Raw genomic sequence first — 19186 nt, 5'->3', positions numbered from 1 at the left:
GTGGCCACCTGACTGTTCCGTTGAGAAAATTGACTTTAGTATCACCAGCTTCTGGATTCAAATCCATGGTTTACCCCTTAATCAGATGACACTCGAAAATGCCAAAATGATTGGTGGATTATTTGAAGGGCTTGAAGAGGTAGACCTCACTCCTGACAATCAAATCTGCTGGAATAGTTATATGCGTCTGAAGGTGGCTGTGCGAGTCGATAAACCACTGTTGGAAGGCTTCAGTAATATTCAAGGTGAGAAGTGGACCCGAATTAGATTCCAGTATGAGCGGCTTCTAGAATTCTGTTACAGATGTGGTATTCTTGGCCATTCTCAAGGCTCTTGCCCAAATGGGAAGAAAATGGACGAGGTTAAGGAAAAATAGGGAAGAAGACAATTCTATGGTAAGTGGATGAGAGCCAGCAGCTACGCTCAGCAGAAACTCCATTCATGGAAAAGCAAGGACGATGGTGGGGCTAGTTACAGAGGCACTAGTTGCAGAGGCACTAGCCATAGAAGTTAAGCCATTCTCATCCGCCACAAAGGGAGGCGCGTGATAGTTCGTCCTAATTCTCTCAAAGAACACAGTTAACCGTTGAGGATCGCCAAAAGGAGCCACCTAAACCTAACACCATGATGAAATCGGGTATGGCTGCAAGTTCAGTTCCTTCTAAGTTTCAACTTCCTAAAATCTTTAACAAATTAAGCAACCCACCCCTGCCTGGCATATATCCTAAGGGCAATATGCAAAACTGCTCCTCGATACTCGGTTATTCCCCCCAATTGACAAAGGCAAAGCTCCTTTACTCCCTTCAGACCCTCTCATCACTCAAAACACCATAACCTTACCTGACATCCAACCCATCCGTTTCAACTCACTGCTCCTTGAAAATCATAACAGTTCTCAAAGCAAGGCAGATTTAAATAGCTCCAAACTCCTTCTACCCCTCTCTAATCTTGGCCGCCTAATACCGGAATCCACCTTCTGGACCTTGATAATCTGAAACCCACCCAATACAACCCAACCTAGCACACCACCTTTTCACCTTCCAGTATTCATATCGACAGCAACCCAACCCATTCCACCTATGCCCAAAAAAGGAAAAGCCCACCCCTTGTACTAGGCCCTCACACTAAAGCCTTGAAAGAGCTTTCCTCACCTTTCTAGAGCCCAAATACTACAATCCTTCTATTTTATTAAGCTTTTTCCCTTCTGTCAATGACTCACCGCACAACAAAGATACAAACATATCTTCTTTCACAATAACCCAAAGTGCAAAGTGCAAAGTGCAAATTCTCTTATTGCAGAGGGCCCTCTTGAGGCTCCAACTCACCTAAGAAGAAGAATTAGAATTGAGAATTTAGCTAGAGGGTTGAGAGACACTAACTCTCCATCTTTTGAAGTTCTAGTTGATGTGAATGGCTCCCAGAATCCAAACTCGGAAGAGGCGGTGGTGGGTGGCCTACAGCCACGCGGTAATAAATGAGCCTTATTATTTGGAATTGTCAGGGAATGGGACAAACCCTAACAATCCAAAACCTGAGGGCACTCAGGTCGAAACATTGTCCCAATCTGATCTTTCTTTCAGAAACGAAACAAAGGTCAATCTTTTTAGAGAAGGTGAGAAGAAGTTTAGAGTTTGACAACGTTTTTTATATTGAGCCGAAGGGTTTGGCAGGTGGTCTAGGATTATGGTGGATGTCTGATGTTACAGTTCAGGTATTGGGAAGCTGTGAATACTTCATTGATACAGTGATTGAGGGCGAACACGTTTGCCACGCCACTTTTGTCTATAGGGAACTGAATAGAAGTAGAAGAAACTTATTTTGGGCAGAGCTTAGGAAAATTAAGTCTGCAGATTCAAACCCATGGGTATGTATTGGGGATTTTAACGCCTTAAGAAGGACTAGCGATAAAAGGGGAAGAAGGCCTGTTATGCCTGCTGATTGTTGTGAGTTCCAGCTGTTTATGGAGGAATGTGATCTTAAGGATATGGCGTTTAAGGGACATTGGTTTACTTGGAGTAACAAGTAACCAGGAGAAGATAATGTAGTTGCGACACTAGATAGGGTTGTGTATAACTGGAGATGGAAAGATATCTTTCCTCAGAGTCAGCTTATACATGAGGAGCTGCTAGGATCAGACCACTACCCCCTCGTGTTACACTTAGTGTATAAAAGCAAAGGGCGAAGGATGGCGTTCAAGTTTGAATCGAAATGGGTGTCTGATGAAAGTTGTTGAGAAGTGTTTCGGAAGCATGGTGAAACCATGTCCAGGGTTTAAATTTATTCAAAGTTGCTAAGAAGCTTAAAGAGAATAAAGCTGCTCTAATCCAATAGAAGAGGCGGTGTAATTGGAATGGGAAAGAACGTATAGATTACCTCTCCAAGCAACTAGATAATCTTATCAGTGGCCTAGTAGAGGAGTACTCGAAAGAGAAAGAACAAGAGCTGAAAAAGGAGTTAAGCCATGCGTGGAAAGTTGAGGAAATGTATTGCCAATAATCACGTGTTAAGTGGCTGCTCTATGGTGACAAAAATACCACATTCTTTCATCAAAGTGCAATCAGATGCAGGCAGAGTAACCAAATTGTGAAAGTGATATGAATGATGCAAGGCAATGGGTGGATAAAGAAGAACATATCTACAAACACTTTGAGGAGCACTATCCTATGGTCAACCTACAAAATAGTATCCTTGATTGTATTTCTCCTTGCATATCTAATGATATCAATGTTGTTTTGTGTACCCCTCTTTGTAATGATGAAATCAAAAAGGCTGCTTTTGAGATGGGTTCTATGAAAGCCCTAGAGCCTGACAGGTTTCCAGGTTTCTTCTACCAGAAACTCTGGAATATTCTTGGCCCAGATGTGATTTTGGGTACCAAGCAATTTTTTAGGACTGGTTTTATGCTTAGAGAGCTGAATTGTACTAACACAGTGCTTATTCCTAAGAAATGTAACCCTATATCTGTCAAGGGCTATCATCCAATAAGCCTCTATAACTTTGTTTATAAAGTGATTTTTAAAGTATTAGTGAACAGGTTGAAGCCTTGGCTGCCAGAATTACTGTCTCCATATCAAATAGCTTTGTGCTAGGAAGACTCATATAGGAAAACATCATTCTGGCGCACCAAGTTATGCATGATCTTCATAACCAACGCAGAGGAAAAAGATATAACATGGCAGTGAAATTGGATCTCCAAAAAGCTTATGACTGGGTTGATTGGTCCTTCCTGAGAGAGGTGCTTAGTCGAATGGATATTAATGGTCATTGGGTGGCGATGCTTATGCAATGTGTAATGACAGTCCAATAGTCCCTTGTAATTAATGGTACAAAGTTGCAGACCTTCACCCCGACTAGAGGGCTTAGGCAGGGGGACCCGTTGTCCTCCTACCTCTTTATTTTTGTTTCTGATGTACTGTTAAAGAAATTAGAGCAGGAGATTGATGAAGGCAGGTTATCTGGGTATAGAATCAAGCCTCAATGTTCAACTCTCTCGCATGCCCTGTTTGCGGACAACACGATGCTCTTTGCCAAAACATCGATTCAGGAGGCTAGTGCTTTGAGAAAAGTCTTATCTGATTATTGCGAGCCTTCTGGACAACTTGTCAATTGGGGGAGATCAGATGTAGTCTTTAGCTCTAACACTCCTTGGCGTCTCCGAGATGATATCAGCAGTATCCTTAGAGTTCACATCTCAGGGTCAGGAGGAGCTTACCTAGGATTGCCGTCTTAGCAAGGAAGGTCGAAAACACAGGTTTTATCTTTCCTCAAGGATCGTGTGGCCAAAAAAAAAATAAGAATTGGAAAAGCCAGCTCTTATCTCAAGTGGGAAAAGAGATTATGATAAAAGCCGTGCTCCAATCACTGCCAAATTATGTTATGAATCTGTTTAAGCTTCCACTTTCTATTTGTTCAGATCTCGGAAAATCCTTTGCCAAATTCTGGTGGAACTCGCTTGATAATAAGAGAAGAATTCATTGGGTGAGCTGGCGAAAAATGTCTATAGCTAAAGTTGATGAAGGCCTGGGGTTGAAGGACTTAACCATGTTCAACAATGCTTTTCTTAAAATAGAGCTGAAGAGTGCTGCAAAACCCTAGTGCTTTATGGGTTAGAGTCCTCAAAGGGATTTACTTCCCTAGGACAGGATTTTTGGAGGCTTGTAGGGGGATGGCTGATTCTTGGTGCTGGAGTGGTATGATTAGAGGCAGAGATGTGTTGCAAAGAGGTTTGAGATGGAATACTGTGAATGGTGAAGAAATTTTTTTATGGACGGACTAGTGGATTCCAGATGTGCAGGAGTTTAAAGTTTCCTCTATGCCGCCAACAAATGGGGGTCCAACAAGAGTGCAGAGCTTATTGATTGGCGTCGTAGAGCTTGGAATGTGCCCCTAATGGAACAATTCCTGAATCAGGAAGATATTAGTGCTATATTCGAATCGGTGCGAGGCACCTCCCTGATAGGCTCATCTAGTTCCCAGATAAAAGAGATATTTTTTCCATCAAGTCTTGTTATAATCTCTTGGCTAACTCTCGTCCTCAGAATTTAGACCATTCTCCTTCAAATGCCATCCACACTGATAAACTGGTTTGGAAATCAATCTAGAAACTCAAAGTCAATCCTAGAGTTAAAACTTTCATGTGGCGTGCAGTCTGCAATGCTCTCCCATCTTTAGCAGCCTTGAAGCACATGAAATGCATTAGCTCGGATATGTGCTTGTTGTGTGGGAAGAGTAATGAGACTATAGAGCACCTCTTATTTTTTTGTGATCAAGCAACTGCTACGTGATTTGCTAGCCCTTTGCAGTATAGACCCAATCCAATTGGGTTTGGTAGTATGCAAGATTGGTAGTGCAAGATGGTGGAATTTGACAAAGAAGATAAAGCTGATAATTTATTATCCGTTGTAGCAAACACTTGCTGGTATTATTTGGAAAAGTAGAAACGATTTTGTGTTTGAAAAGCAAGTTCCAAATCCAATCTGGAATGTGTCTAGAGCTCAAGAGTGTATGAAAGAATCGAAAAGTCCACAAATTACTGAAAGTGTCGGTGAGGGAATGAATGTGAATCACTATGCAGTTCTTGCAAGTAATTAGGCTCCTCCCCCACTGAATTACATCAACATTAACTGTGATGTTTCCTTTATCAAGGAAGGTTGTATGACAGGATATAGTGTTGTGTGCCGTGATCATAGGGGGGGGAAATGTTGATGGTTGTGTTGGAAGGCAAGTGTTGAGTTCGGTCCTACAGGGGGAAACGAGAGCTTTAATGGAAGCCATGCTTTTTGCTGCGTCCAGAAAATTTGCACAGGCCATCTTCGAGACTGACTCTCTTATGCTAGTGCAATCCATTGAGAGCAGTGACGTGGAGATCATTTGGGCAATTGAAGCCGATGTACTCTTTATTAAATCTTTACTGCTATTCAACTCCTCCTGGAGTATTTTGTACATCAGTAGAATTGCTAATTCTGTTGCGGGTTGGCTGGCCAAACAAGCTAGGCTAAATGTCTGTCCTGTTCCGTGGCAAACCAATCCCCCAGTAGCATTGTTATCCCTACTTTCCAGAGATTTTTATTACGTCTAGTAATATATCTTCTCTTGGTTCAAAAAAGAAAAGTTCTATAATATATATTTTTTCTCACTGCATCAACAGCCTTTGCGCTGTGTTCTTGATGTCTTATTATGCGCATATATATTAATATGTCTCAATGTATATGAGTCAGCCGAATTGAAGTGTTTGAAGATTCCCTTTGTACTCGATTACGTTCCATTTCTTAATCTGAAATCTAATTTGAGCTCTGGAAAGAGTAAAATAATAAAAATCTAAACCCAATGAAGTCTTATTTATTGAGTTTAAACTTGACTCGATCTTTTGAGTTTAAGCTTGATTTGATGATATATTCAAGTTTAATTTAATTGGAATTGATTAATTTATGTAGAATTGATTATAGTAAAAACATGAGTTAGGCTTGTTAAGATATTAAAATAGTTTATACACTTGAAATATTCGAGTAGCTATTAGATTTTAGTTGAATCTAAATAACTGGTAAGTTGGATTGATTGAATTATACTTTTGATCATATAACCCATCAGTTGCTTTATTTATCATAATAAAACTTATTGGGAGGACTGAGTCTGCTATTTAATAACAGTAGTGCAGTGAAACTTGTACTACGAGCAAGAGAAAGGAAAGAAAACCATATTATTATTCCTTTATCAACAAATACAGGACTGCAGTTACATTTTTACCACATAACGATAATGGTCCGACCCGTTTCAAATTCAAATAATACCAATCTCACTGTGTTATAATTGAATTAATCAATACTTGCAAATTGAGCGTATCAACATCTTAGTAGAGGACTGCTGCCATTGGCGGCCACCATAAGAACAAAAATAAATATAAAATTTCCGTAGTCCAAATACATCTTTACACACAAGATAAACCTCCTCAAACTTGAAAACTCAAAGAACATAAGAAACGACAATTAAGGAATATATCAAGCAAGGAAATATTGGACGATCAGACGGCCTTGACTGGATTTGAAGAGGAATCTGAAGGATCAGGATTGGGGTTAGGGTTGAGAGGAGCATGAACATTGAGATCGTCGTCGGGATCATAATCAGGATTAAGAGATCGACCAATCGCATTACGGCCTTGTTCAAGACAAGGTTTGCAAGCCATTTCAATAGCAATCCATCCAAGTATAACTCCTGCTACCGCTATCAATGCACTCGTTATTGCTGCCATTTCCCACCCTTTTCCCTTTCCTCTCTCTCAATTCTTTCTCCTTTTTTTCGCTTTTCCTCACAATTTCCTTTCCTTCAGCTTCTTCTGGTGATTCGGTTCGATTGATGGCTTACTCAGTTTCAAAAGTGGCCCTCATGGGTAGATCCATAACAACTCATACAGGCCCAACCCAATCTTAAATGTCTTTGTCTTTGAGTCCCGTTTTTAAGAAGAAAAAATACTTATTATAAAATGACTTTTAGCCTCTGCAATACATAATAAATTTAAATTGTTACAGAACTTTTTTTTTTGAAACAAAATTGTTTAAAGAATTTTAATCTTTTAAATAATAGAAAAAAGAGTTACATACATCAAAAACATGTTCCCGTCTGTATAATTAATATTAAATCATTTGATATTGAACCACAGAAAATTTAAAATTAACGATAATTAATTATTTGTCTAAATTAGACCTGTTCATGGGCCGGGTCTGGGCGAGCTCGGGCCGGATCTGACCGGGCTTGATTTTATTTTGAACAAGTCCGAGCCCGCCCAAGCCTGAAATTTTTTTAATATCTCTCAGCCCAAACCCGAGCATGAATTTTCTTTAAAAAGTCCGACCCAGCCCGACCAATTGTTAAACCTGTAAATATGGGTCGGGCTGTGCGGGTTCGGGTCGGGCTTGAGTTTAATTTTATTTAAATATATTATTAATAACAATAAAATTATAAACAAAAATAATAGGTAGCTAAGTGGTAAGTGGCACTTAATTATAAGTTAAAGGTCTAGTATGATATATTTTTTTTTCTAATTAAACTAAACATCGGGCCGGACCGGATCAGGCTTGGGTTTTTATGGAAATCCCAAGCCCGGCTCTAAAAATTCGGGCTTTTTATGGATTCGGGCCGGGCCGGGCTTGTATACAAAAATTATTGTCCAAATCCGGCCCGAAGAGTGCGGGCCAAGCGGGTACCCAGACCTATGAACAGGTCTAGTCTAAATTGATATATACCCTAAATATAAGTAAATTATGATAAAATATTAAAATTTCAATATTTAAATTCAAATTTAATATATAAAAATAGGATTAAAACGGTATATCAAAAAAATTAGTATATCGCATATATCGATTTATTGTTAGATTACTTAAACATGTCTGAATCACATAAAACAAGAATGATAGTTAACCTGCTAAATAATATTAAAATTGAAAGGCTTCAGCGAAATAAAACAAAATTATAGGATCAAATTGAGGTCTATAATTATACCCTATATACGTTTTATCTTTTGGTAATATACAGCACTAATATAGAGAAAGAAACAGCCGATATCACTTGTCATGTTTAGTACACTTTGGCATGGTGCTTCAATTGAAGGAATTTACTTATTTTATAATTATATTTGAGATAATAAACTAAAATTCAGCGGTATTCACTCAGAGTATACATATTATATTTTTATTATTACTAATAGTTTACTTTATACGGCCCGTTAGTATTATTTTAATTATAAAATTAATTTTATAGACATAATTTAATAAATTTTTTAATATTTAATATTTATTTATAATATTTAAAAAAATAATAATAAACTAATTATTTTTAAATATTTTTAATTTTTTCTAATATTTTATTAGTGAAATAATATAAAATTTATTTTAAAGATATTTATTTATTATTCTAATATTATATAAATTATCAATACATTTGATATTACTATTCTTTTAGAATTAAAAATTATTATATAATTAAAAATTAATTTATTAGTGAATATAATATTTAAAAATATTATTTTCTATAATTAAAATCATTATCTAATTAGAAAACTAATTTATTAGTTAATATGATATTAATATATAATTTGTATGATATTCTTTAGAATAATTATTATCTGAGTAGAAAACTAATTATTATCTACTTAGAAAATTAATTATTATTTAATTAGAAAACTAGTTTATTATCAATATGTTATTTATTAGGATTAGAATGAGTATTTAATTAGAAATATAACTTATTAATTAATAAATTAATAGAAGAAATCACAACATATAAGTTTGAATACTATGTGTCAAAAATAGTATATGTGTCAAAATAAAAATTTTATGTGTCAAAAATTAAATACATATATTAAAAAGAGTTTAAATTTTAGAAATTAATATACATATAGATAGTTCAAATTTTAAGAATGCCACAAAGACTAACTTATTTTTTTCTGTTGGCCAACCAAATAAACAAAAAATTGTATCGTAAGTGTTCTCCAAGAAAATTAATATTTAGAAGATATTAAGTTGCCAATTTTTTTAAATTTTAAGTGGATAATTGTTTTAGCAATCTCATAATTTTAACCAAAATGAAATCGTTGCTTTCTGCCTAAGAAACTGACAAAGAAATGTACATTTTATTTGTGAATTAAAAACATCAAACTTCCATAGTTCAATCATAAGCAACTTAAGGAGAAGAAAATAAATACAAATATATATACGCATTCTTTTCTAGGACTTGATTACCTTGAGAACAATATGCATATGCAAATAGTTAATAATTCACTGTAATATCTTGCTATAATTGGCTATACTTGAAGCTTCCTTATTATATCATCATGATCGTGAGTTAAATTAAGATTCGGTGAAACAAACTTAATTATTGTGATACTGCTGGAGATATAAAGAGCGATTGATTCCCTAAAATGATGTAAACTGTCTTCTTGTCGTTAACTCATCTCCAGTTATAAAATACCTAAATCTTCTGCTGAGGGAACACATATTTCCTGTATAAACCTAGAGCCCAAAGTGGAAAGATGTTCCTGTATGAAGCATAATGTAGCATGCAAGTCCTCAAAGACGCCCCTGATATTTCCTGCCAATACAATGTCTCTGTAGGTAAAAACGAAATGTATCTTTCTATATACACACAGACTTTCTGTTACATGGAAATGGAATGTAAAACTCATGATATTTAAATATGGCGCCCCTTGAGGATTAACCATAGGAGTTTCTTCTAACCAAAAGGAGAAAAAAGAAACCTTTATGAATTGAATGTAAAGGAGAAAAGCTTAGTTGGTCCAGTTGCAAAGTAATGAATGATTGCCCTAATATTCATAAAAGGTTATACTTTTACCTGCTGAGGAAATTCACCGGTTTCAAGTTGTGAGTTGATAAAAAATCTTGCTGCATTATGTAAAGGTGCAGGATCCCTCTCAACCTAAATAATAAGAAACAAATAAATTTTTAAATGTAAAATATTGAATGTCTCAAATGACCTGTTAATATATAAGTTAAAATTTTCTTATAATTATGGTGCATTTGACAGTTATTTAAGTCCACATGGAAAGTAAATATCCCCATAATTTAGTTCAAAGTTACTTATCTCAAAGAAACACATCGAAAGTTCTCATAGTCATAGCCTTTCATGCATGATTTGGTATGGTAATATATATAATTTGGAGGCTCAAATTAAAAGACGAACCTGCCCTGCATGAATGAGACCCATCATTGCCCATGCAGTTTGCACCAAATGTGATCGGTTTCCTTCTAGCGGTGTGTATTCCTATTTCACCCATAGTCTGAAAAATGACAAACCGAACCAATATAAATGGGATATAATCACTTCTATGTGTTAAAGAGTTTAGGCGTACTGGGTGGAATTGTGATTACCAAATTTCGACAAGACAGACAGCTCTCTCCCACAGCCTCCTGATTTAAGCTGTTTGGGAAGCAGAAAATCACAAGCTTTGCGTACTGTTTTCCTGTTGCTATATGTCTTTCCTGCAGTAGCCAAATCTGCTAATACAAAACAGGCAGCAAATTTGTAGCAAATCCCCCAATTGCCATACCTGCCCATACAATTTTATCATACACCAGTTAAGCATTTTGTTTGCTTATTAGTCAATAATTTTAACTCTAGAATTGCAAGACAGAGCGCAACTAAAAGTACCAAGAACAATCTGGGTTTTGTGCATTTTCTATATATTTTATTGCTTTAGCCACGATAACGTCTATTTCTTCTCTTCGATATTTAGGGTATAAACGTTTGAATAGTATGAGGGTTTGGACAACATATGCAGTGCATTCAACAAATCCGAAATCAGAAAATTGACCAATTATATTGATTAAATTAAGAAAATTCTTAGTACAATAATATTTACTGGTGAAAAAAATAAATTCAATGGTCTACACAATGGAAAAATTAAAGGTGAATTATTGCATACTCAATTTTGACTACAACGCCGGCAAAAGCTTCTGTAGGATTCAACAACTGGTAAGAACGGAAAGGAAAGGTATAAATTTTTCTTCTTTAGAGAAAAGTTCAGGTCATTCTAACGATGTCATAAGATGATACCTCCAACCATGGATGAGAAGTTGCTGGTTCCCAAATTGAAAAGCCACCCTTTTTGCTCTATGAAAATACAAATAATTACTTTGAAAATATAGACATATGAAACTAATTAAAGAATATCCAAGAGTGTTATGATTTTTCATACTTGTAACGTAAGTAGGAAATCTACAGCATCATATAATCGCTGTGCTTCAATTCTGTCACCAGCAATCTCTGGTGGCATTTGTGATTGTAAGAGTAGAACCTGCATTATAGTTTAAAAAAAAATAAATGCAAGAAAGAAAATTGTTGCTTAGGCTCATTAATCAATCAATTAACAAATTAATTACCTTCATGGCTTCAGCTGTGCAGTCAGAGACTTGCCAACCTTGATCTTTCTCAGAAAGAGGCCATGCTCCTTTACAGATATAACGATACATATTTTTGAACTCTCCACTTAAATTTTCCAGCATCTGAAAAATTAATATTAACCTTTTGTTAATAATTCTTAAAGCTTAATATAAGCAGAACTGCATGCACATTAATGAAAGAAAAACCTGAGACTGCTTGATGAACTCGTGTGCTTTTCTTAGAGTAGAACCATATTCATTAGTGAGATTACTCGCAATAATTGCTTGTGGAAAAAACAGCATCCCGCAACTGGCTGCCCAAGTTCTGTTTTAGACCCAACAAGTTACTTATTAGTACATTGTGCTGAATAGTAAGCTCGATATATTGTTGAAATGGGATCAACGCCTCATATCAAACCATCATTTTCATTCCATCTTCAGCAACCCATAGTAATCAGGAATTCCAGGAAGGTGAAGCTTGAATGCTTCTTGTGTTGGATCTTCTGCCCAATATGCAACCATATACAGAAACTGAAAATTATAATTACTGAATTAAGCATGAGATCTTAGTTTATTTGTGCGCGATGAGTAATCTTATCTTAAACCGCGAGTGAAGGGGTGGTTCACAATTTCAGTGTGATTACAGGACTCGTCAAAATCAAAAAGGAAGTGATGAGATGATGCGGCTGTAAGCTTGCGGTCGCTATTGCTAATGCTTCTAGGCACAATTGGTCACGGATACGCACCTTTTCCATGCAAGCATGGGTCATGTATCTAGAGTTGTCATCTTCATAACGAATGAGCCTCATTGCTTTATCTAGAGCTTTCTCTCTTAGCCTCGCAAATGGCCAATGTTTAACAAGTGCCTCACCCACGTAATAAAGACCATCCCATATCAGTTTATGTATCAAAGAACGCGGAATGTAGAGATCCCCCTGCATCATTTATTTTAGTTTCGATAGTTAGACTTGGAAATTATTGCAGCCACACCACACCAAATTTAGCCTGGTGTTTAAATTCGGGTCCCCTAGTATAGTATAGTATAGAACTGACCTCCGAACATAAATGGCGTGCTTTACTCCAATCAATTTGATCATATTGTTAGATAAGTTAATCTTATCCTAATCTTTTGTGTTGTCCTAGTCTTTAGGATTATTGTTAAGTGAATTTTGAATAATCGTTTCTCACCTATTCTTTAGGAGTTTCCTGTTTGTAATCTTTTAGAACCTATGTTCATGCTATTTCAGTTATGTATCAGCCTATTTAAAAGCCATCTCAATTGATGAATAATAACAACAAGTGAATTACACTTTCCTCTTTGTCTGTACTTAAACACCTTTCTTATTTTGTCTATTGATTAAGAGTGGTATCAGAGCAATTCTCTGAAGTTGCCAAAAGCAGCAGCTTTTAGCAACTTATTATCAATGGCCTCTGATAATTTTGTTCAACCTGCAATTCCTCGCTTTGATGGTCATTACGATCATTGGAGTATGTTAATGGAGAATTTCCTCAAATCAAAGGAATATTGGCAAGTCGTCTCAGAAGGAGTACCGGATTTCGCAGCAGCTATGTCAGATGCACAAAAGGCAGAATTAGAAGGGATGAAGTTGAAGGATCTTAAAGCAAAAAACTATTTGTTTCAGGCAATTGATCGTTCAATCTTGGAGACGATTCTTTGCAAAGATACCTCCAAGCATATATGGGAGTCAATGAAGAAAAAGTATCAAGGCTCGTCAAAAGTAAAGAGGCAGCAGCTTCAAGCTCTTCGTTCAGAGTTCGAAACACTCCGAATGAAGTCTGGTGAATCAGTCACTGACTATTTCTCGTGAACAATGACAATTGTTAGCAAGATGTGGATCCATGGCGATAAGACGGAGGACGTGATTATTGTTGAAAAAATTCTTCGATCCATGACACCAAAATATAATTTGATTGTTTATGCTATTGAAGAATCCAAAGATATTGACTCACTTTCAATTGATGAATTACCGAGTTCATTATTGGTTCATGAAAGCAAAGTTAACCAGCAAGACAAAGAGGAGCAAGCATTGAAGGCTTCAACAGAACATCAACAGTAATTTAAAGGTGGTAGAGGCAAAAGCAATGATAGAAGAAGCAATGGAAACAGCCTGCAACATTATCAACATTGAGAAAGTCAATTTCAAGGAAGAGGGAGTAGTAGAGGAAGAGGACGTGGACGTGGAGGCCACCGATCAACAACTGATTATTCAAAATCAGTAGACAAATCAAACGTGGAGTGCTATCGATGTCATAGGTATGGTCATTATCAAAATGAATGTAGAACTAACCTGTCAAAGGACAATGGAGAAAAATCAAATTTTGCAGAGACACAGGAGGAGATATCTCTGTTAATGGTTTGCAACACCAAAGTGGAGTCCAACAAGCACTTGTGGTACCTAGACACTGGCTGCAGCAATCATATGTGCGGTGACAAACAGATTTTTGCTGCTCTTGATGAGTCATACAGAATAGTGTGAAATTTGGTAACCATACCAAAATTTCAATAATGGGTAAAGGACAGATAACCATCCGCACCAAAGATAATAACTGTCAAACTATCTCTAGTGTTCTTTTTGTTCCAGATTTGAAGACCAATTTGTTAAGCATTGGTCAGTTGCAAGAGAAGGGTTATGAAACCAAAATAAAAAATGGTGTGTGCCGCATTAATGACGACAAACTAGGTTTGATTGCTCGATAAAAAATGATAGCAAATAGAATGTTCCCTCTCTATTTGGACAGCATGGCGCAAATTTGCTTCTCAACAAAACTCAGAGATGATGCTTGGCTGTGGCATTTTCGATACGGACATCTAAATTTTGGTGGATTGAAAACTTTGCAACAAAATAACATGGTAACTAGTCTTCCTCAAATTACAGTTCCCTCTGATGTTTGTGAAGAATGCGTGATTAGTAAACAACACCGTAATCCGTTTCCGCAAGGCAAATCGTACAGAGCTCAAAAGACATTAGAGCTGGTCTAGTCAGATCTTTGTGGGCCAATTAAACCTTGTTCCAATGGAGGTAAAAGTTATTTAATTACATTCATTGATGAATTTAGCCGGAAAACTTGGGTTTATTTCCTGCAAGAAAAATCTGAAGCTTTTAAAGCTTTCAAAAATTTTAAAGCACTTGTTGAAAATGATGTTGGAAACTCAATAAAAGTACTTTGGACTGATCGGGGTGGAGAATACAATTCTCAAGAGTTTTCAGAATTCAGTGAGATCCATGAAATTAAGAGGCAACTTACAGTAGCTTACACGCCTCAACAAAACGGTGTATGCGAGAGGAAGAATCGCACAATCATAAATATGATGAGAAGTCTTTTTGCAAAGAGCAGAGTTCCGAAAACTTTTTGGCCAGAGGCTGTCAATTGGAGTATTCATATTCTGAACAGAAGTCCTACACTTACTGTTCAAAATTTCACACCAGAAGAAGCATGGATTGGACGAAAGCCATCAGTCGATCATTTTAGAATTTTTGGGTGTATCGCATATGCCCGTATTCTAGATCAAAAGAGATGGAAACTTGACGATAAAGGAGAAAAATGCATTTTTCTTGGCATTAGCGATCAATCGAAAGCTTATAAGCTATATAATCTTAGCACCAAGAAAATTGTCATTAGCCACGATGTTGTATTTGATGAAGATGGAACCTGGTCATGGGATGAAATCAGTCCTGAGAAGTATATTCCAGCAAACTTTGATGATGATGACAAAAAAGAGCAGCCTATAGTGACGGTACAAGAACCGGACGATACTCAAAATTCTCCAGCACATGCTCAAAGCCCAAATGCATCAGATGTAGATGAAGAACAAAAACGGGCTCGAAGAAGACCTGCATGGATGTCAGATTATGAGGTAACTGGAATCAAAATAGATCAATCTAAATACCCATTCACTCATTTTGCTCTATATTCAGATTGTGACCCTACAACATTTGAAAGTGCTGTCAAAGAATCAAAGTGGCGAGATGCAATGGATGCTGAAATTGCAGCCATCGAGAAAAATAATACTTGGGAACTATTTGATCTTCCAAAAGGGCATAAAACAATTGGTGTGAAGTGGGTTTACAAGACAAAGTTGAAAGAAAATGGTGAAGTTGACAAGCACAAAGCACGGCTGGTAGCAAAAGGGTATAAGCAAGAATTTGGAGTTGATTATCAAGAAGTTTTCGCTCCGGTAGCTAGACATGACACAATCAGATTGGTGATCGCTTTGGCAGCTCAAAATTCATGGCCTATTTTTCAGTTGGATGTAAAGTCGGCCTTCTTACATGGAGACTTGAAAAAAGAGGTATTTATTGATCAACCTCCTGGTTATATTAAATCTGCAAATGAGCATAAAGTGCTTAAATTGAAAAATGCTCTATATGGATTAAAACAAGCTCCACGTGCTTGGTATAATCGTATAGAGACATATTCTTTAAAGGAAGGATTTGAAAAATGTCTTTATGAACATACACTTTTTACAAAAATTGAAGATGGAAGGAAAATGCTCATTGTTTGTTTATATGTTGATGATCTAATATACACTGGAAATTATAGTGTCATGTTTGAAAAGTTTAAGAAATCCATGATGGTTGAGTTTCAAATGTCAGATCTTGGAATGATGCATTATTTTCTTGGTATCGAAGTAGTGCAATCTTCCACTGGTGTATTTATCTCCCAAAAGAAATATGTGCAAGAAATCTTGGACAAGTTTAAAATGAAAGATTGTAATCCTGCGAGTACACCAAGTGAGTTTGCATGGAAGCTAAACAAAGACGCTGAAGGAAAGAAGGTCGATAGCACTATTTACAAGCAAATAGTGGGGAGCCCAATGTACTTGACTTCAACAAGGCCTGATATAATGCATGCTGTAAGCGTCATCAGTAGATACATGGAGTGCCCAACAGAAATGCATCTTCTGGCTACAAAGAGAATTCTCAGGTATTTGCAGGGTACTAAGGAGTTCGGTTTGTTCTACAAGAAAGGAGGTAAATCAGCTTTGATTGGTTTCACCGATAGTGATTATGCTGGAGATGTAGAAGACCGGAAGAGCACTTCAGGATTTGTTTTTAGTTTGGGTTCAAGGGCTGTCTCATGGTCATCAAAGAAACAACCGATAGTAACTCTCTCCACTACCGAAGCCGAATTTGTCGCTGCAACTTCTTGTGCTTGTCAAGCTATTTGGCTTCGAAATATTCTTAAAGAATTGCGTTTCAAGCAAGAGAAAGCTACTACAATTTATTGCGACAATAGTTCTGCTATAAAACTATACAAAAATCCTGTCTTACATGGTCGAAGCAAACACATAGATGTGAAGTATCATTTCTTGAGGGATCTCACAAATGATGGAGTCATTGATTTAATTTATTGTAGAAGTAAAGACCAGATTGCCGATATTCTAACCAAGTCTCTCAAAGTTGCTGCATTTTTAAAGATCAGAAGGCTGCTTGATGTTTGTACTTTGAAAGATTCAATTGAAGGTTTAAACTGAATGAGATGTCTAGAACATTCAGTTTAAGGGAGGGATTGTTAGATAAGTTAATCTTATCTTAATCTTTTGTATTGTTCTAGTCTTTAGGATTATTGTTAAGTGAATCTCTGAATAATCGTTTCTCACCTACTCTTTAGGAGTTTCCCGTTTGTAATATTTTAGAATCTCTTTTCATGCTATTTCAGTTATGTATCAGCCTATTTAAAGGCCATCTCAATCACCTTTCTTATTTTGTCTATTGATTAACACACATATGGCTGAATGTAGAGTCCTTTCCTTAAGGCTACAAAAAGATTCATTATCGGCCCCACAAATCTCTTCCCATATAAGTACGCCATGGGAGTGTAAAGAGTGCGCAAGTAACACCACAGTTTCCCTACATTGCATATACAACTAGAAATTGATCGAAAAATTTCTTACTCCGGAAAAAAAAAAAAAGAGAGAATTCATTCCGAACACATAGCTGGATTTACCTGGGCTAAAAGGAAGAAATGAAGGGACAAGCAAGAATTCTGGAGGTACCGGGTCGCAACCTGCCCACTCGTACACTCCAAGTACCTTTCATACAATTATACCCTACGTGAATTATAAGCTCTTCGTTTATTATTATAGTTTAGTACATATTTAGTTTAACAAATTGCAACAGGTTTATATTATATATGCCATATATCACGACTTTTTATTTTACATTCCTCATTTTCTTACTAATACAATATATTATAGAGGTACGTTGAGGATCTAGAAATATCTGTATTCGAATTATAAACTATTCATTAATTATAAAATAAAGGAAGGAATTTAGTTTATTGCTCACTGAAAGGTATATCTTCCCCCATATTTGAATATTAGTGACACCCCCATGATCCATAATCCACTTTTGGCCCTTAGAAACAGCCCCGTCTTTGGATTTTTCAAGTTCTTGGCCGAGCAAGTTGAGTGCTGTGCTCAACATTGTGCTGTGACTCATCTCTATATGGATTCCCCATCCACCATCTTCATTCTGCAACCCAACTAATACCATTATCTAATAATATGCATTTTGTTTATAGCAAAAAAAAAAAAATGAGAGAAAAGAAAAAGGGTTAAAGACTTCTTAGCAGTTGATAAAGACTTCTAAGCAGTTAAGTACGTACTTGATGATTATATATGTAGCGAAGCATTACTTTTTTATGTTCTGATGACAAGAATGTCTAGTGTTTCTGTTATGTATAGGCACATAATCTGCAGTTTTGTAATCTCTAACAATTAGATATATATTCCACCATTATACATTTGATTATATATAAAATTTTTCAAAAATTAAATCTCTTATCGAAAAATATAATAATTAAGGTTGGCTTGACCAAAGTACGTACCAAAAGGAAGCATTAGAAACAATGGTGCAGAAAATTCAGAAGGCCAGTGGCCATCGATAGCTTGGATTGCTGAAGTGAATCGGACAGCTTTCTTTATAATAGTCTCAACTTTTTCACTTGTTATTTCTTCCTTCTTTCCCTAATGTAACTGCTGGTATCCTTAGATCAATTTTATTTTCTCTGATAAGCTGCTTCGCATATATATGCGTTCCCAAGTATACACGAAATAAGCTCATCAAACTATCAAGAAACTGAAACTTCTGGACATACAAGGTTGAAACTTAATCTGGCCACCTGTAAATTCTTGAGAGCATCACTGCTTGCTTTAACTTGAAATCGGTTTTTAGAGAATCTCTGTCTTGCTTTTTCTACTTCTTCATGTTCCTCTGGAGCGCCAAGGTCAGGCTCGAACTTCCAAACTTGCCTGCCAACAAAATTATTGGCGCTAAACAGCCCAGGATCATGGCCCTTGGCTACCTCAAGCTTCCACATTCTCTATATCCTAATTTTATTTTTCAATTATTCTTAGCTGCAAAAAATAATTAATTAATATAAGTCATATGCATATACATTCGTTTACAAAGTCATATATATATATATATATATATATATATATATATATATTACATGAGATATGAAAACATTTCAAATATGGATAAATTAGAGACTCGGAGAATACTTGCAAGCTCTCCCTTCCTTATGGGCTTTGACAAACTTATATTTAAAGTGCGTGCAGAAAGAATTAAAGAATGCGTAGAATATGAATGAGACGATCGGCAAATTTCGAGGAAGAAAGGTAATGCTTATATATAGATTTTAATTTTTTATTCTTTACTTTGTGAAGTAGTTAAAGGAGAGTAAAATCTTACGACTTAAATATGATACTGAAGATTGATCTTGATTACTTGCCCTGAGAGATTTCGAAACGATAGAAGTCTGCCTACCAG

At 36.2% G+C, this 19186-nt stretch overlaps 1 protein-coding gene and 1 pseudogene across 1 annotated transcript; both read right to left on the bottom strand.

Annotated features, from left to right (window-relative positions):
• Positions 1 to 6177: 6177 nt before the first annotated feature.
• On the bottom strand, positions 6178 to 6864 carry LOC8264099. Its single transcript, XM_002519625.4, has one exon. It carries the CDS (start codon positions 6743 to 6745, stop codon positions 6518 to 6520), a length of 228 nt encoding a protein of 75 aa, XP_002519671.1. The 5' UTR covers positions 6746 to 6864; the 3' UTR covers positions 6178 to 6517.
• A 2363-nt stretch (positions 6865 to 9227) lies between these two features.
• Positions 9228 to 18762, bottom strand: LOC8264098 (annotated as a pseudogene).
• Between the last annotated feature and the right edge of the window lie 424 nt (positions 18763 to 19186).

This window comes from Ricinus communis, chromosome 5 (assembly GCF_019578655.1).
Source record: "Ricinus communis isolate WT05 ecotype wild-type chromosome 5, ASM1957865v1, whole genome shotgun sequence".
NCBI lineage: Eukaryota > Viridiplantae > Streptophyta > Magnoliopsida > Malpighiales > Euphorbiaceae > Ricinus > Ricinus communis.
Note: the sequence above shows the minus strand (reverse complement) of the source record. Positions and strands in the feature narration are given on the sequence as shown.